The 20,662-nt window shown below is 51.2% G+C and overlaps 1 protein-coding gene across 1 annotated transcript in view; it reads right to left on the bottom strand.

The window, feature by feature from the left end:
* LOC134541744 (uncharacterized) overlaps window positions 1–20,662 on the bottom strand; it is a 371,288-nt gene that overhangs the window by 332,873 nt on the left and 17,753 nt on the right. Inside the window, exon 2 of the mRNA XM_063385398.1 lies at window positions 7,234–7,356. Within this exon, the coding sequence (XP_063241468.1) occupies window positions 7,234–7,356 (123 nt within the window). The remainder of the gene's footprint in view (window positions 1–7,233; window positions 7,357–20,662) is intronic.

Genomic DNA, 20,662 nt, shown 5'->3' with positions numbered 1-20,662 from the left:
TGCCACAAACGCACAGCGCGACATCGGCCTAGCAACGTTTTGTGACCATGGTCCCTGTTCAGCAACATATTATGCTCGTGTGAATAGAGCGTCTCACTCTTAGATTGTAGTGTGGAAGTAAATGGGCGATTACTCTCTCTTTCTAACACACGCCGGCTGCCGTAAGCGCTGTACTTGTTTCTGAGTGCGCTGTCAAATATCATACGTTTTTGAAATTAAAGGGATGTTATATTATTAATTTCTTTATCAAATTTATATTTCAAGTTCCGTATGGATTCATATTAAAATATGTAAGTGAATCATTTAATGTTTTAAGTTTAAACAGAAGAGTTAAATAACAGATTTATAAGCGTGATCGTATAACACATTAGGCCTATAAATTACTATATATATTTTTAAAATGCTTCTCGCTGCACTCAGAGTTCCAAAGAAGAAAATCTCCTGAACTTATTCGTGCCGTATTAGAGATCTTGCAACAGTGCGCACCGTAAGACGTGTACTGCAATCCAGGCTTCAGGCGGTCTAAGGACCATCCTACAATGGCACGGAAACGGATCACTAGGAAAATTTCTCTATCGCGTCTCTGCTGATTCCACAATGCACGGAAACATAACAAATGGCAACCAATGAGATTATGTCTCAAGGTTAGGAAATATAATTTTAATATTTAAAAAAAAATATTATGCTTCAAGATTATATAGCGGACAAAATTTACATATATAAATAAATAATAATAATTAACCAGGAAGTAATAATAGAACACAAGATATTCTAGTACTTGTACGAATTAACATATTTAGAACGTAAACAAACATGGCTACCACCGCAGCCCAATACTCGGCTTCTACTGTTCGCGTGGAGCAATGTAGACGAAAGGACCAATCAGCACTGCTGAGCTGATCCGCGCGTCCCTCTCTGTCTGCGCGCTGTTGTAGAAACTCTGTTCAGTGATTTCCGTCTCCGTCTACGTGAACCGTCTAGGGCGGGCCTAAAAGGCGACCACGGGGGAGAAACTCTAATTACCGAGACTGAGACCTAGTTTTTTGAAGTAGTTATGGGCCCGTCCGCTAGATAGCAGTTTTCATAATATATTGCTGATATGACTACATTAATTTATTAGGAGGAGTAATGTATAAGCTATTATCAGGCAAACAAACCAATGAAAATTCACTCTATTTAGGTAGCCACTAATTTTGTGGTGTGTAATACAATGAGTTTTTGCACCTCCTACTCCTTTATTTATTACATGACGGTTTATTACAAAACAGCATTAAGTATTTTCGCATCGATTAAATTAGTTTTGCGCCGCCAAGGAGATAACTTAATATAACCAAAAAAAACGTATTATCCAGATACCACCCACGCCATGACCATCCCCCCAGAATCACCCAACACAACATCCCTTGGTCACCAACCTTCCGCTACCTGGGAGTCACACTGGACGCATCATTCAAATTCCTCCCGCATCTCAACAGTATCTGTGCCAAAACCAGAGCAGTCATGGGACAACTAGCCCCAGTCCTCCGTCCCACCTCCGGCACTTCCCTCCAGAACAGAATCACTGTCTATCGCACCCACTTTATCTCCCACCTCATGTACGCCTGTCCCACCTGGTCTCACTCATCCCTCTACAACCTAAGCCCTATCACCAGGACATACTTCCTTGGCACCCGTCTGATCCTGGGGCTTCCCCGCGCCACCCCCCGGCAAGAACTCTTACATGAAACCAGTCTTCCGCACATCCACGACACCATCTCCAAAACCACCAAGAAATTCGTCCACAAATGCTCCCACAGCCTCAACCCCCTCATCAGACAGATCGCCGACCCTCACCCCAGAAGACCGCTCTTCACGACGGATCATCTCCAGGCAGAGGACGACATGGACCCAGCGGGAGGGGCCGGCGGCTAACCCTGGGGACCAGCACAGCTACGAGAAGGCACTGCGGAACCAATCACACCGCGGTACTGCACCACCCCACCGACACGCAGATCCCGACGCCGGCCGCAAGGACCGGGCCCGAGCCAACGGACCCGGCCACACCATCACATCATCACCACCCTCACTAGACACTTCACCTCACACAAATCACCTGCCCCCAAGGACTTGAATGTTGGAAGGGACAATTTATGTATGTATCTATAATTTATTGTAATTCTTTTTGATGTAAATGTACCAAATGTTCCCCTTCATGTAACCATTTGTATTCTCTTTTTAAAATAAAGAGTCCTTTTTTTTGGCGGGGAGGACCCCCTGGCGGGGGGTCCCCCATTAAAAAAAAAATAAAAAACTTTGTATGAGAACCTCTATTCCGATTTTTTATTTGCTGGTAGTTATGGGCCCGCCCAACAGATAGCGACATATGGTTTCAGTTTCCACTGTAAGAGTCGCACTCCTTCTGTGAAGGCGACGCCACAACGAACCTTCTCCGAGGCGGGTCAAGCCTCTCCGACAGAGCGGCGGCGGTGGTCGTGTCGCGTGACGTCACGCCAGGAGGGGTGGGGGGAGAGCGCCCCCTTATTGATTCGCGCGTCCAGAGCCGCGGGCGACGGGACGCCGCAGCACCAACACCCCCCCTCCTTGCACCCTTGTCCTCCTGAAGGGGAGGCACCCCGGAGTCCCCTGGTGCGTCGAGTCCTGGGTTCGTGTCCGACCGCTGCTTACTCGAGCGCTGTAAGGTCGGTGTGGATCATGTAACACGTCTTAAATTTGACCATAATGGTACAAATTTACCCAAAGCAACTCACGTCTTTGTTCACGAACGACAACCTCTTAAAAGTTGTTGACGGAACAAAAGATGGCAGCTAGTTTGTAAACAATTGGTACTACATTTGAGAACTATCAAAGATTACATAAGTTAAATGGCGCGAGACTCTTAAAATAATGGCACACGGGCAAAAAAAAACAACATATAATTCTAAATCTGCTTAATTTTATATTGAATTCATGCAAATTCAGTCATTTCAAATACTGAATATTTTTCTTGACTTTTAAACGGTGGTGCATTTTTTGTACCATGATGCCTTCAAGATGGCATTAAGTTGCATAAGGCTCTATAATGGTACATGAATCACGATAATGGTATGTCTAACGACCTTGCGCTTGAGAATCCGGGAAATATGTGTACTACAAAGTCACGAATCCTACGTTATTATACACCCACTCCCCTCCTTTTCCCACCCATTTATACGTCTGATCTGCCTTAGCAGCGATAAGGGCCTTTAAATTATGAATATATGGACGGTTGAGTGCATTTACTGTCAATAGAAACACGTAAAAATAACGTCTATAGACTGTCTCACGCTTAGATGGCAATACACGGCTTATGGCGTGCACTTTTGACAGATCTTTAATACGTTACGAAGAAGTTCAGAAGATGTAGGCCTACTCCTTTAGAATACTGAGTACACGATAAGCATTTTAAGAATTCATTTCAGTAATTTAAAATGCTTTAGACTATCGTGCTTTCAAATCTGTAATGAATCCCCTCTTTTTAAATAAAAACAAAAAAAAATTCCAAACACATACGTTGATACGAATTCACATGAAAATTGTAATGTTAATTTGATAAAGAAATTAATAATATCCAATACCTTCCACTTCAAATACATATGATTGGCAACAGCGCCAGTGGAAACAATGACAGTGCTTACAGCAGTCGACGTGTGTTAGAAAGAGAACAATCGCCCATTTACTTCCGCGCTGCAATCTAAGAGTGGGACACACTATAGTGAGTGACAAGATTTCGTTCCAAGACAAATTATGATCTTAAAATAATACGGGTTAAAGAATTATTCAGATGTTGGTATTTCCAGAGGAAACTTCATCTAAGGCCGTGTATTTTTCGCGAAAAAAAATGTGAACGATCATTAGACTGCAATAATCTATGCCCGCGCAAGCGATTGTTATCTTTAAATTTCAGCCATAGTCTCGAAATCTTTTCGCGGAAAATATACTGCTGTGTGTGTGTCATTCAATTATGTTAAGTTGGACAGCATTATTTTTTGTTCTTTTGGTAGTCATGAAATGTTCAGTTAATTAGTTCGATTTCTTTATTTACTTGTGCCTACTGACATACATGCCCTAAGCATGCACCTGGTAAGTTGTGCTACACGTAAACATTTGTTTCTACCTGGTTCTGGCCAAACAGTCAAACAGTCCACAAATCTGTGGTTCGGAACCAACTGTTAGCTATCGTTTTTTGACGTGACAACGTCTAATAAATCGATGAACGCCGGCTGCACGCACGAAAATGTGTCCCGTTACGCTCATTGTACGCTTGCGCCGCATCTACCTCTCTTCAACTCGATTGGAACAACCATCGAATTGACTTTTTCGAGGCACATTATACTTGAAACACTCCATTCGTTTCCTACTTTTCCTATCATCATCCTATCCTTAACAGAATAACACAGATTGGAAGAAATTAAATAGCAAACATGTATAAAATTTATAGTTAAAATAATCTCTTTGTTAAAGTAATAAACATATTTGAATTAATGAGTGCAAATAAAAGTAAATTTATAAATTAAGTTGTAGATTTCATTTCACTCCTTCTTTGTATCCATACAAAATAGTGATAATTCAATAAAAATGATTCAATTTTATTCATAAAACTATGCAATCATTTCATTAATGTTTAGTTATGACGTTGTCACGTTAAACTATCGTCCGTAAACCGACTTTACAGACAACCAATTTTTATTTTTTTTTAATATAACAGCAACCTCGGCTCACTCATCCGGACAAAGTTCAAGATGGCTGCCCCTAGCGGACGATGTTTCCATTCTACTCTTCTCAACGAACAGGTTATTTTGGTACCCGGCATGCCATGTCGCCCCTCCCCAACATCACCTATCCAGCGAGCCCCTGTCTGGCGCCGGCGCCATTGGGGGGGGGGGGGGGGGGGGGGTTTATGTTTTGGCGGAATATGGCCACTAAAAAAATCTGTGCATCGATAATAGCCAACAGCAAAAAATAACTATTTAAGTATAAAGAAATACAGACATTTCTTAAGCATAGTAACTTATATAAAAAAGTAATTATTCAAACATTCTTATAGCAGAATTTATGAAGTGGTGTATTAATTGAGTGGCGTATATATAATTATAATTGCAAAATATCATACTTTGGAATAATTTTTGACAATGTTCAATTATCTTGGTAGCAATGGAATAAGCGTGGCTTATAGCTGTCATGTGCACATGTGTAGACTAGATATGTGTACTTGTTTTTTTTTTCTACAATTAAAACTGAAGTTATGATTTTAAACACCCATACTTTGCAACAATGCGTTTTTTAATTTTTTTTAATAATAAGATAACGCATTTTAACATAGTGTTTTGGTTGATACGTTTATTGAAAAAACAGACGATCTTATATATTTATGGTGAACACTCCCAGCAAACGAAAAACCTCGGAAATAAAAATTCATGGTTGGCAGGATTTACTTGACTAATATTCAACGACTTCCAGGCTGATAGAGTGATAGGTAGAGACCTGAAAAATTCGCGGGTTCATTACGTGCTATGCTAAAATACAAATAGTTATACCTCAGTGCTGCCTCTGCTATTGGCTCGCAACTCACCTGGATGACTTTGGGCTAACGAGAAACACTCAACCAAAGCTGTATCGAATCACAGGCTGCTACGTTGGGACGTCTCACAAGACATCAACCAATGAGTGGGCGACATTTGACCGAGTGTAGGTAGAACTATGTAGTTCATCCTACAAGTCATTGAACCCGCGAATTTTTCCGGTCCCTAACTGATAGGTAGGGGCCTGCAGATTTCGCGAAAAGATTTAGAGACTAGATGAAAGTTAAAACACTGTAGCATCGTCTGTATTTCGTGATTGGGTGAGTTTCTCCCAGGTACATATCGATTGTAACAACACCAATCACAGTGATTCAGTGCGGTAGCAAACGCGTCCTGAGTGGCTCGGTCAAATAAGGCAACGATTTATCTCGCAGAAGGCTGCCAATCACAAGGAAGAAACGACAGGTGCGGGTATACCTTGTTGCAGTCTAATAAGTGTTCAGATCGTTTCGCAAAATCTGCAGGCCCCTACTGATGGGTAGCGACCTGCAAAATTCGCGGATTCATTCGGTGATAGGCTAGAATTCAAACACGTATACCTCTTAGATAATTTTGCCATTGGCTTACTGTTCATCTGGACGAATCTCAACCAGTTATAAACCCTCAACCAAAGAAGGTTCGAATCACAGACAAACCAGCTGAGACGTCTTACAAGTCGGCAGCCAATGAACTCGCGTTATTTGCCCGAGTGTACAGGGGTATGTGCAATCTATCCTGAAGGCCATCGAAACCGTGAATTTCGCAGGTCTCTACTGATAGGTAGGCGCAGGCATTTTTTTTGCAAAAAGATCTGAACACTTATTAGACTGCAAAAAGGTATACCCGCACCTGTGGTGTCTTCCTTGTGATTGGCGGGCTTCTGTGAGATAAGTCGTTGCCTTGTTTTGACCGAGCCACTAAGGACGCGTTTGCTACCGCACTGAATCACTGTGATTGGTGTTGTTACAATCGATATGTACCTGGGAGAAACTCTTCCAATCACGAAGCACAGACGATGCTACAGTGTTTTAACTTCCATCTAGTCTCGAAATCTTGTCGCGAAATCTGCAGGCCCCTACTGATGGGTAGGGACACCTGTATTTCGCGATTTAATTTTTGTCAAGGTATTTCACAAAACACTGTAGCTTTTCTCCTGTGGTTATTGGCTGAGGCCGGTGAGAGGCGTCGTCCCGCTCTTGACGGGGCCAATGAGAATGTGGTCACCGTACTGCTGCACCCTCACAATTTGCCATGACTAGAGACCGGAAAAATTCACGGGTTCAATGACCTCCAGGATAGACTCCAATATCCTCTACACACTCGGGCAAATGCCAACTGTTCATTGGCTGCTGGCTTGTGAGTCGTCTCGACTGGGTGGCCTGTGATTCGACACTTCTATGAGTGAGGGTCTCTAATTGACCCTCAGTCCTCCAGATTAACAGTGAACCAATGACAGAAGCAGCACTAAGGTATAATTATTTGGATTTTAGCAATACACGAAATGAACCCGCGATTTTTTCAGGTCTCTAGCCATGACTCTTAGAAAAAGCTACAGTGTTTTGTGAAACACCTTGACATGAAAGGAAATCGTGAAATGCAGGTGTCCCTGCTGACGGGTCTCCCGAGGGCAGCGCGCGAGGAGGAAGCCAGGACTCACCAGCGGATACTCCTCCTCTTGAGCGCGGCGGCTCGGCGGAGCGCGACGGCTCGGGTCAGTCCCGCCACGTGCACTGGCCCGGACACCAGGAGGACCACCCCGCCGAGCAGCAGTCCGCCGGCGCTGCGGGCCACAACCACAACAACACTGTACTGTCCTCTCCGTCCTCTCTGCGCCAGCGCGCGTCAGTCCCGCCTCGTGAACTGGCCCGGACACCAGGAGGACCACCCCGCCGAGCAGCAGTCCGCCGGCGCTGCGGGCCACAACCACAACAACACTGTACTGTCCTCTCCGTCCTCTCTGCGCCAGTGCGCGTCAGTCCCGCCACGTGCACTGGCCCGGACACCTGGAGGACCACCCCGCCGAGCAGCAGTCCGCCGGCGCTGCGGGCCACAACCACAACAACACTGTACTGTCCTCTCCGTCCTCTCTGCGCCAGTGCGCGTCAGTCCCGCCACGTGCACTGGCCCGGACACCAGGAGGACCACCCCGCCGAGCAGCAGTCCGCCGGCGCTGCGGACCACAACCACAACAATACTGTACTGTCCTCTCCGTCCTCTCTGCGCCAGTGCGCGTCAGTCCCGCCACGTGCACTGGCCCGGACACCTGGAGGACCACCCCGCCGAGCAGCAGTCCGCCGGCGCTGCGGGCCACAACCACAACAATACTGTACTGTCCTCTCCGTCCTCTCTGCGCCAGTGTGCGTCAGTCCCGCCACGTGCACTGGCCCGGACACCAGGAGGACCACCCCGCCGAGCAGCAGTCCGCCGGCGCTGCGGGCCACAACCACAACAATACTGTACTGTCCTCTCCGTCCTCTCTGTGCCAGTGCGCGTCAGTCCCGCCACGTGCACTGGCCCGGACACCAGGAGGACCACCCCGCCGAGCAGCAGTCCGCCGGCGCTGCGGGCCACAACCACAACAATACTGTACTGTCCTCTCCGTCCTCTCTGCGCCAGTGTGCGTCAGTCCCGCCACGTGCACTGGCCCGGACACCAGGAGGACCACCCCGCCGAGCAGCAGTCCGCCGGCGCTGCGGGCCACAACCACAACAATACTGTACTGTCCTCTCCGTCCTCTCTGCGCCAGTGTGCGTCAGTCCCGCCACGTGCACTGGCTCGGACACCAGGAGGACCACCCCGCCGAGCAGCAGTCCGCCGGCGCTGCGGACCACAACCACAACAACAGATTATCTTGTAGCTTTATAGAAAATAATCATATTATAGATTATGTATGTTTACTTAAAGACTACTCTGGATATAATCCTTTTTATAAGGTTTGCAAGAGTAGTTTATTTATATTTATTGCACACATGATTATATTTTTAACACACATATATATATATTATATAATATAATACAGTTTATATTATATAATAATTCATATCCTTTTAGCTTGCTTATACAGGTTTCCAGGGCGTTATTCTGTCATAATTCGTATTCTTATTTTCAAAGAGAGATCTGGTGTATATTTTTAATTCTCTTATTCTTAATTAATTCTTTTCAGTTCATTTATCTAATTTGATATAATATTCCGGCTGTTCGATTACACTATACACAAGAAGAACAGCCAAAGAAACTTGTGTAGGAGATTCAAAGAGTTATTTTATTTTTCTGTAGTAAGTTATTCCGTATCGGAAAGCAGATCTTCCATCAGAGATTGTTCGTGCATCCAACTATCGAAACGCTCCAGTCTCTTGGATACTTCAAAGGTGTAATTTCTCCATATGTCATAAGTCTTCTTATCTCTCACAATTTGATTAATATCCTTAATATCAACATCCTCCATAGCCATCTTCCTTGTGTACTTGTTTCGTATGTCTTCTATTTTAACGCAATCATTTAGAACATGCTCTACTGTGTCTTCTTCCATGCACACAGGGCACATAGGGCTTTCCACTAAGTTAAAAGAGTTTAATTTGTGTTTAAAATTCCCGTGACCTGTTAGGAATTGTGAAGTGTAGTGGTCAGTACTTATCCATGAAAATTTCATCCGTTCTTCTATTGAAGGGAATATATTGTGTGTATGCCTTCCCTTGTCAGAGTTTCGCCACCTTTCTTGCCAGATTTCAATATTTTCTATGTGAATTCTGCGATATTTTGAAGCAGTGTATTCCTTGTTCATCTTTAATATCACAACTTTTGCTCTTTCTTGTATTAGTAGGTCTATAGGTAAGGCTCCAGCGATAACCTGCAGTGCTTCTAAAGACGTAGTTCTGTAGCTTTTTGTTACAGCAATTAGAGCTGTTCGTTGGGATGAGTTTAACCTTCTTCTTACATGTGAATTGCGTAGTAGTTCATACCAGACTGAGCAAGCATAGGTAAGTATGCCCAGGTATACTCCATTGTACAGTGTTGTCATAGTATTAGTGCTCAATCCTACATTTGTAGGTTTATGACTCCTTATTTTTTGCATTAACAGTAGGGCCTTTTGTGATGCTTCTTGTATGTGTTCTTGGTATCCTGTTCCCGTTGTGATTTGTACCCCTAGATACTTAACTTTTTGTTTTATCTTCACTATTCGTTCTTGAAATCTTATTAAAGGTGGTCTGTCTTTATGTAATTTTCCCTTTAGTAATACGCCTTCAGTTTTTTCAGATGATATAAGAAGTCGGACACTGCTTGCCCAGGTGTTGATAGAGCGTAGAATAATTTCTGCTGTCTGCTCTAATTCGTAGCGTGAAGTAGCGGGTATAATGAGCAAGCCATCATCTGCATAGCCATATATAATGTTATTTACTGGTAACTCAATTTTCAGAAGCTCATCAAATATTATATTCCATAGTAGCGGACCAAGGACTGAACCCTGAGGACAGCCCATGGAGAGCTTCTTTTCCACAACTATGTGGCCCAATCGACATTCACACTTTCTATCTTGCAGAAAGCCCCTTATGGCGGCATACAGGTTCTTAGGTGTGTTAAGATTCTTTAAGCGCCATAATACTTGAGGCCACCAAGCGTGGTCGAATGCTCCTGCTATATCTATCGTCACTCCAAGCACATATTTTTCTTGTAGGTTTTTAATATATTGATTTACATCGTATAGCGCTTTTTCTGTACTATACCCTCTTCTGAAGCCATACTGCTGTTTATCTATTCCCTGTATTACTTCCAAATAAGCTGTTAGTCTTGCATTAATGAGCCGCTCATAAATTTTTCCCATGTTAGGCAGCATAGTTAAAGGCCGGTATGACTTAGTTAACTTCGGGTCCTTAGCATTTCCCTTGTATATGATTTTGAGAACTCCTTCCTTCCATATTTTTGGAAATGTTCCTGAAGATAAGCATAAATTATACAGATGTAACAGTACTTCCTTGATTCGAGGGTAAGCTCGCCAAATTAACTCAGTTGTTATATTATCTTTACCTGGTGCTTTTCGTGGTTTTAACTCTTTAATGATCTTGTCAAGCTCTTGGATGGTGAAAGAAACTGTGTCTTCTGTATCAGGCAGTTCTTTCATCGCTTCTCTCTTCATCTTTTGAATATTCGTATCTTCATCTGGGTTGTCATTAGGTAGTAAATCATGTAGAATAGTTTCCAAATTTTCTGTAATGTCAGTAATTTGTCTATTTGCCATCATCATCCCAGGGATTTCAAAAGAACTTCGTACTTTGCCAGCCATCACCTTGTACACATATCCCCAAGGGTCCATATTCCCCTTGTTAAGGACAAGTTTTTCCCAGTATACCTTCTTCTTTAATAAAATATCTTTCTTATATTTCTTTCTCCTTATTCTGTACTGTTGTAAAATTAAAAGTTTATAAAATCCATTTGCCGCTCTCTTCATGATTCTTCTTAGTCTTTCCAGATCTCTTCTAGTTTCTTCTAATTCAACATCCCACCAGGGATTTCCAGGAATAATTTTCGTTTGTTTCCTAAAGCATTTCTCACAGATATTCTGTAATATAATTGTTAATCTCATGGCGAGTGCTTCTGCGGAGTTATATACATCTTCTTCATGTGATAATTCATTTATTTTGCTTGTTTTAATTCATCAAACTTCTTCCAATCCGCGTTCTTATGTATGTACCGTGGACTTATTATTATGGGAGGCATCTCAGTTCTTTGCAATTGGATTTCATAAGTCATCAATCTGTGGTCACTTGAACTGTCCAGATGAATCTTCCATTCATTGACTCTTTCTTTCATGTTGTTATCAGTCAATGTCACATCAATGAAAGTCTCAGTATTAGTTGCTGGTGATAGATATGTTCCTGTTAATGGATCATCATTAATAACATATAGATCTCTTTCCATGATAAAATCGTTCATGATCTCACCTTTTTCGTCATTCACTGGTGAATTCCAAAAAGAAGATTTTGCATTTGTGTCTGCACCAATTATTATATTTTCATGTCCAATTGTATCCAATATTGAATTAAGCTTATCAATATGTACTTCAATAGGATCTGAGAATTGAAAATAGGATGAGATAACATATATTTTCATCATCCTCATCTGCATGATCATGCAAACATGATGTTCATTAGAAATGCCGGAGAGTAACATCGTAGTTAGAGTTTCATTTCTAATCCAAATTGCCGATTTCGGATTATCTCCTATTGCATATATTAAACCATGGATTCCTGCAACTTGCCCACGTAATACATAGGGTTCTTGTAATAAGATCACATCAAGCTTCATTTTTTCTGCAATCTTATTTAATTCAGCACTGACAACAGCTGAACGTTGTGCGTTTAGTTGCCCTATTTTTGTTATTTTCATATTTCACCATAATTAGTTCTTTCTATTTCTCTTTCGTAAGCTCTCTTATAGGCAGGGCAATCAGTGCTATCTACCCTATGCTCGTGTGGTTTATTCTCTCGTCTGCAATTTGCACACTTATTTCCTTCATTTTTCTTACTACATTCTGTATACTTATGCCCATCAAGTCCACATATAGAGCAGATAGTTTTGCTTTTACATTTATGTGCGGGGTGTCCGTAATTCTGACAGTTGAAACATCTAGTTATTGACACAAAATCCCTAATTTTACATGCAGAAAAACCAATATACATATGTGTTCTGCTTAGCAAGATATTCCTTATTTTAGGTGTGCATTCAATGACAAGGTGCACTGTTTCTTTATTATCCTTTCTGCCGCGTCTTGTTCGCACCATGAAACCAGCTCTGAACTCCTCCAGTGAGACTTCATCTGCGCTCAGATTCTGAGCAAATATTGTGCCAGCTATATCAGGGTTATCGAACTCCCTAGGCACGTCGTACATAATAACTTTCGGGCCCTGCTTTGTAGGGCGCTCAGTACGTAGTCCTAGTTTAGATATTTTCTCATCTTTTTGCAGTTTTTCAATCGTGCTGGAGTCTTGTGCTTCGATTATAATTCCTCCTTTCGAAATTTTCCTTATTCCTTTGAATTTCAGCCCATTCTTTATTGGATCAATGTTCTTTAAGATCTCTCTTTTGGTGGTGTCACTTGTTTGAGTTTCGTCACTTGGCAGGACAATCAGCAACTCCTTCTTCTGTTTAGGTATGATCTGTTGACGAGTAGTCCCTCCAATTTCAGCTGCACTTGTTACTTCCGCATACGTCTTCCTTATCACAGGGCCTTTACTTAATTCTATCCCCTTTATCACTCCGTTAAGCCGGGAATTGTCTATCAGAACCTTATCTAATAGGCCTTTTAGCTGTGTTACTCTGGGCAGAATATAGTTTGTAGATGCTTTGTTAACCTTAGATATCTCTGTGGTCGTGTAGGTGGTTAGCTCAATTATTAATTTTTCAGCACATGAAAGCACCTCCTGTTCATCCCATTTAGGGTTTATCACAAACTCTTCAGTCGATTCTTCCTTCTCAGCCGTAGTTTTGTCTTTCCTGAAGATTTCCCTTATCATCATTTTAACTATAGTAGGGTCTTGTTCACATATTATGGGACCAACAGATAGCAGCCATTTTCTTTCAGTTAAATTTGGTACTGGTTCCTTAGCCCAGTTTACTTTCTTATCCAGCAATTTGTCAACCAGTATGGTCACTCTCTTCAAGTCCAATCCTCTGTCCTTAGTGTAATCCGTCAAAAGGGTTTTCCTTTCGGACCAGTCTCCTTCTATTGGATGTTTAACTGCCTCTTGCAAATCTTCATGCCAATGCTTTCGATCCATCGTAGAACCAGCGGGCTCACACTGTCTAATCAGTACTATTGACTGTCTGGCATGCGTTAAAGCAGGAGGCTATCACCCCAAGCCAGCTGCCCTCTTAGCCGCTGTTGGTCTTATAGCAGCACACAGAAAAAAACCCTGCTGACTGATAGCCAACAGTCGTTGCCACCCACGGACCAACTTTGAGGTGGGGCAGTGCCCGATACCCTTTAACCTCTCTCCAAGAAAATTTCAATTCCAATTCCAATTCAATGCTCCCATTCACACCAAATCAGCAAAACAGAACGCAGTTGATTATGCAAACCTTTGCGTAAACAACCACGAACGCCCACTCAAGACAAGGTGCAAAATGGGGGGTTTAGCTCGAGGTATAGAGTATGAGCCCAGTGGGAGATACCCCGAGAAAACCACAACAACACTGTACTGTGCTCTCCGTCCTCTCTGCGCCAGCGCGCGTCAGTCCCGCCACGTGCACTGGCCCGGACACCAGGAGGACCACCCCGCCGAGCAGCAGTCCGCCGGCGCTGCGGACCACAACCACAACAACACTGTACTGTCCTCTCCGTCCTCTCTGCGCCAGTGCGCGTCAGTCCCGCCACGTGCACTGGCCCGGACACCAGGAGGACCACCCCGCCGAGCAGCAGTCCGCCGGCGCTGCGGGCCACAACCACAACAACACTGTACTGTCCTCTCCGTCCTCTCTGCGCCAGTGCGCGTCAGTCCCGCCACGTGCACTGGCCCGGACACCAGGAGGACCACCCCGCCGAGCAGCAGTCCGCCGGCGCTGCGGGCCACAACCACAACAACACTGTACTGTCCTCTCCGTCCTCTCTGCGCCAGTGCGCGTCAGTCCCGCCACGTGCACTGGCCCGTACACCAGGAGGACCACCCCGCCGAGCAGCAGTCCGCCGGCGCTGCGGACCACAACCACAACAACACTGTACTGTCCTCTCCGTCCTCTCTGCGCCAGTGCGCGTCAGTCCCGCCACGTGCACTGGCCCGGACACCAGGAGGACCACCCCGCCGAGCAGCAGTCCGCCGGCGCTGCGGACCACAATCACAACAACACTGTACTGTCCTCTCCGTCCTCTCTGCGCCAGTGCGCGTCAGTCCCGCCACGTGCACTGGCCCGTACACCAGGAGGACCACCCCGCCGAGCAGCAGTCCGCCGGCGCTGCGGACCACAACCACAACAACACTGTACTGTCCTCTCCGTCCTCTCTGCGCCAGTGCGCGTCAGTCCCGCCACGTGCACTGGCCCGGACACCAGGAGGACCACCCCGCCGAGCAGCAGTCCGCCGGCGCTGCGGACCACAACCACAACAACACTGTACTGTCCTCTCCGTTCTCTCTGCGCCAGTGCGCGTCAGTCCCGCCACGTGCACTGGCCCAGACACCAGGAGGACCACCCCGCCGAGCAGCAGTCCGCCGGCGCTGCGGACCACAACCACAACAACACTGTACTGTCCTCTCCGTCCTCTCTGCGCCAGCGCGCGTCAGTCCCGCCACGTGCACTGGCCCGGACACCAGGAGGACCACCCCGCCGAGCAGCAGTCCGCCGGCGCTGCGGGCCACAACCACAACAACACTGTACTGTCCTCTCCGTCCTCTCTGCGCCAGCGCGCGTCAGTCCCGCCACGTGCACTGGCCCGGACACCAGGAGGACCACCCCGCCGAGCAGCAGTCCGCCGGCGCTGCGGACCACAACCACAACAACACTGTACTGTCCTCTCCGTCCTCTCTGCGCCAGCGCGCGTCAGTCCCGCCACGTGCACTGGCCCGGACACCAGGAGGACCACCCCGCCGAGCAGCAGTCCGCCGGCGCTGCGGACCACAACCACAACAACACTGTACTGTCCTCTCCGTCCTCTCTGCGCCAGTGCGCGTCAGTCCCGCCACGTGCACTGGCCCGGACACCAGGAGGACCACCCCGCCGAGCAGCAGTCCGCCGGCGCTGCGGACCACAACCACAACAACACTGTACTGTCCTCTCCGTCCTCTCTGCGCCAGTGCGCGTCAGTCCCGCCACGTGCACTGGCCCGGACACCAGGAGGACGACCCCGCCGAGCAGCAGTCCGCCGGCGCTGCGGACCACAACCACAACAACACTGTACTGTCCTCTCCGTCCTCTCTGCGCCAGTGCGCGTCAGTCCCGCCACGTGCACTGGCCCGGACACCTGGAGGACCACCCCGCCGAGCAGCAGTCCGCCGGCGCTGCGGACCACAACCACAACAACACTGTACTGTGCTCTCCGTCCTCTCTGCGCCAGTGCGCGTCAGTCCCGCCACGTGCACTGGCCCGGACACCAGGAGGACCACCCCGCCGAGCAGCAGTCCGCCGGCGCTGCGGACCACAACCACAACAACACTGTACTGTCCTCTCCGTCCTCTCTGCGCCAGTGCGCGTCAGTCCCGCCACGTGCACTGGCCCGGACACCAGGAGGACCACCCCGCCGAGCAGCAGTCCGCCGGCGCTGCGGACCACAACCACAACAACACTGTACTGTCCTCTCCGTCCTCTCTGCGCCAGTGCGCGTCAGTCCCGCCACGTGCACTGGCCCGGACACCAGGAGGACCACCCCGCCGAGCAGCAGTCCGCAGGCGCTGCGGACCACAACCACAACAACACTGTACTGTCCTCTCTGTCCTCTCTGCGCCAGTGCGCGTCAGTCCCGCCACGTGCACTGGCCCGGACACCAGGAGGACCACCCCGCCGAGCAGCAGTCCGCCGGTGCTGCGGACCACAACCACAACAACACTGTACTGTCCTCTCCGTCCTCTCTGCGCCAGCGCGCGTCAGTCCCGCCACGTGCACTGGCCCGGACACCAGGAGGACCACCCCGCCGAGCAGCAGTCCGCCGGCGCTGCGGACCACAACCACAACAACACTGTACTGTCCTCTCCGTTCTCTCTGCGCGAGTGCGCGTCAGTCCCGCCACGTGCACTGGCCCGGACACCAGGAGGACCACCCCGCCGAGCAGAAGTCCGCCGGCGCTGCGGACCACAACCACAACAACACTGTACTGTCCTCTCCGTCCTCTCTGCGCCAGCGCGCGTCAGTCCCGCCACGTGCACTGGCCCGGACACCAGGAGGACCACCCCGCCGAGCAGCAGTCCGCCGGCGCTGCGGACCACAACCACAACAACACTGTACTGTCCTCTCCGTCCTCTCTGCGCCAGCGCGCGTCAGTCCCGCCACGTGCACTGGCCCGGACACCAGGAGGACCACCCCGCCGAGCAGCAGTCCGCCGGCGCTGCGGGCCACAACCACAACAACACTGTACTGTCCTCTCCGTCCTCTCTGCGCCAGTGCGCGTCAGTCCCGCCACGTGCACTGGCCAGAACACCAGGAGGACCACCCCGCCGAGCAGCAGTCCGCCGGCGCTGCGGACCACAACCACAACAACACTGTACTGTCCTGTCCGTCCTCTCTGCGCCAGTGCGCGTCAGTCCCGCCACGTGCACTGGCCCAGACACCAGGAGGACCATCCCGCCGAGCAGCAGTCCGCCGCCGCTGCGGGCCACAACCACAACAACACTGTACTGTCCTCTCCGTCCTCTCTGCGCCAGTGCGCGTCAGTCCCGCCACGTGCACTGGCCCGGACACCAGGAGGACCACCCCGCCGAGCAGCAGTCCGCCGGCGCTGCGGACCACAACCACAACAACACTGTACTGTCCTCTCCGTCCTCTCTGCGCCAGTGCGCGTCAGTCCCACCACGTGCACTGGCCCGGACACCAGGAGGACCACCCCGCCGAGCAGCAGTCCGCCGGCGCTGCGGACCACAACCACAACAACACTGTACTGTCCTCTCCGTCCACTCTGCGCCAGTGCGCGTCAGTCCCGCCACGTGCACTGGCCCGGACACCAGGAGGACCAACCCGCCGAGCAGTAGTCCGCCGGCGCTGCGGACCACAACCACAACAACACTGTACTGTCCTCTTCGTCCTCTCTGCGCCAGTGCGCATCAGTCCCGCCACGTGCACTGGCCCGGACACCAGGAGGACCACCCCGCCGAGCAGCAGTCCGCCGGCGCTGCGGACCACAACCACAACAACACTGTACTGTCCTCTCCGTCCTCTCTGCGCCAGCGCGCGTCAGTCCCGCCACGTGCACTGGCCCGGACACCAGGAGGACCACCCCGCCGAGCAGCAGTCCGCCGGCGCTGCGGACCACAACCACAACAACACTGTACTGTCCTCTCCGTCCTCTCTGCGCCAGTGCGTGTCAGTCCCGCCACGTGCACTGGCCCGGACACCAGGAGGACCACCCCGCCGAGCAGCAGTCCGCCGGCGCTGCGGACCACAACCACAACAACACTGTACTGTCCTCTCCGTCCTCTCTGCGCCAGTGCGCGTCAGTCCCGCCACGTGCACTGGCCCGGACACCAGGAGGACCACCCCGCAGAGCAGCAGTCCGCCGGCCCTGCGGGCCACAACCACAACAACACTGTACTGTCCTCTCCGTCCTTTCTGCGCCAGTGCGTGTCAGTCCCGCCACGTGCACTGGACCGGACACCAGGAGGACCACTCCGCCGAGCAGCAGTCCGCCGGCGCTGCGGACCACAACCACAACAACACTGTACTGTCCTCTCCGTCCTCTCTGCGCATGTGCGCGTCAGTCATGCCACGTGCACTGGCCCGGACACCAGGAGGACCACCCCGCCGAGCAGCAGTCCGCCGGCGCTGCGGACCACAACCACAACAACACTGTACTGTCCTCTCCGTCCTCTCTGCGCCAGTGCGCGTCAGTCCCGCCACGTGCACTGGCCCGGACACCAGGAGGACCACCCCGCCGAGCAGCAGTCCGCCGGCGCTGCGGGCCACAACCACAACAACACTGTACTGTCCTCTCCGTCCTCTCTGCGCCAGTGCGTGTCAGTCCCGCCACGTGCACTGGCCCAGACACCAGGAGGACCACTCCGCCGAGCAGCAGTCCGCCGGCGCTGCGGACCACAACCACAACAACACTGTACTGTCCTCTCCGTCCTCTCTGCGCCAGTGCGCGTCAGTCCCGCCACGTGCACTGGCCCGGACACCAGGAGGACCACCCCGCCGAGCAGCAGTCCGCCGGCGCTGCGGACCACAACCACAACAACACTGTACTGTCCTCTCCGTCCTCTCTGCGCCAGTGCGCGCCAGTCCCGCCACGTGCACTGGCCCGGACACCAGGAGGACCACCCCGCCGAGCAGCAGTCCGCCGGCGCTGCGGGCCACAACCACAACAACACTGTACTGTCCTCTCCGTCCTCTCTGCGCCAGTGCGCGTCAGTCCCGCCACGTGCACTGGCCCGTACACCAGGAGGACCACCCCGCCGAGCAGCAGTCCGCCGGCGCTGCGGACCACAACCACAACAACACTGTACTGTCCTCTCCGTCCTCTCTGCGCCAGTGCGCGTCAGTCCCGCCACGTGCACTGGCCCGGACACCAGGAGGACCACCCCGCCGAGCAGCAGTCCGCCGGCGCTGCGGACCACAACCACAACAACACTGTACTGTCCTCTCCGTTCTCTCTGCGCCAGTGCGCGTCAGTCCCGCCACGTGCACTGGCCCAGACACCAGGAGGACCACCCCGCCGAGCAGCAGTCCGCCGGCGCTGCGGACCACAACCACAACAACACTGTACTGTCCTCTCCGTCCTCTCTGCGCCAGCGCGCGTCAGTCCCGCCACGTGCACTGGCCCGGACACCAGGAGGACCACCCCGCCGAGCAGCAGTCCGCCGGCGCTGCGGGCCACAACCACAACAACACTGTACTGTCCTCTCCGTCCTCTCTGCGCCAGTGTGCGTCAGTCCCGCCACTTGCACTGGCCCGGACACCAGGAGGACCACCCCGCCGAGCAGCAGTCCGCCGGCGCTGCGGACCACAACCACAACAACACTGTACTGTCCTCTCCGTCCTCTCTGCGCCAGTGCGCGTCAGTCCCGCCACGTGCACTGGCCCGGACACCAGGAGGACCACCCCGCCGAGCAGCAGTCCGCCGGCGCTGCGGACCACAACCACAACAACACTGTACTGTCCTCTCCGTCCTCTCTGCGCCAGTGCGCGTCAGTCCCGCCACGTGCACTGGCCCGGACACCAGGAGGACCACCCCGCCGAGCAGCAGTCCGCCGGCGCTGCGGACCACAACCACAACAACACTGTACTGTCCTCTCCGTCCTCTCTGCGCCAGTGCGCGTCAGTCCCGCCACGTGCACTGGCCCGGACACCAGGAGGACCACCCCGCCGAGCAGCAGTCCGCCGGCGCTGCGGACCACAACCACAACAACACTGTACTGTCCTCTCCGTCCTCTCTGCGCCAGTGCGCGTCAGTCCCGCCACGTGCACTGGCCCGGACACCAGGAGGACCACCCCGCCGAGCAGCAGTCCGCCGGCGATGCGGACCACAACCACAACAACACTGTACTGTCCTCTCCGTTCTCTCTGCGCCAGTGCGCGTCAGTCCCGCCACGTGCACTGGCCCGGACACCAGGAGGACCACCCCGCATAGCAGCAGTCCGCCGGCCCTGCGGGCCACAACCACAACAACACTGTACTGTCCTCTCCGTCCTCTCTGCGCCAGTGCGCGTCAGACCCGCCACGTGCACTGGCCCGGACACCAGGAGGACCACCCCGCCGAGCAGCAGTCCGCCGGCGCTGCGGACCACAACCACAACAACACTGTACTGTCCTCTCCGTCCTCTCTGCGCCAGTGCGCGTCAGTCCCGCCACGTGCACTGGCCCGGACACCAGGAGGACCACCCCGCCGAGCAGCAGTCCGCCGGCGCTGCGGACCACAACCACAACAACACTGTACTGTCCTCTCCGTCCTCTCTGCGCCAGTGCGCGTCAGTCCCGCCACGTGCACTGGCCCGGACACCAGGAGGACCACCCCGCCGAGCAGCAGTCCGCCGGCGCTGCGGGCCACAACCACAACAACACTGTACTGTCCTCTCCGTCCTCTCTGCGCCAGTGCGCGTCAGTCCCGCCACGTGCACTGGCCCGGACACCAGGAGGACCACCCCGCCGAGCAGCAGTCCGCCGGCGCTGCGGGCCACAACCACAACAACACTGTACTGTCCTCTCCGTCCTCTCTGCGCCAGTGCGCGTCAGTCCCGCCACGTGCACTGGCCCGTACACCAGGAGGACCACCCCGCCGAGCAGCAGTCCGCCGGCGCTGCGGACCACAACCACAACAACACTGTACTGTCCTCTCCGTCCTCTCTGCGCCAGTGCGCGTCAGTCCCGCCACGTGCACTGGCCCGGACACCAGGAGGACCACCCCGCCGAGCAGCAGTCCGCCGGCGCTGCGGACCACAATCACAACAACACTGTACTGT

The sequence above is a fragment of the Bacillus rossius genome (assembly GCF_032445375.1).
Source record: "Bacillus rossius redtenbacheri isolate Brsri chromosome 4 unlocalized genomic scaffold, Brsri_v3 Brsri_v3_scf4_1, whole genome shotgun sequence".
NCBI lineage: Eukaryota > Metazoa > Arthropoda > Insecta > Phasmatodea > Bacillidae > Bacillus > Bacillus rossius.
This window is presented reverse-complemented; position numbering and strand designations above follow the sequence as displayed.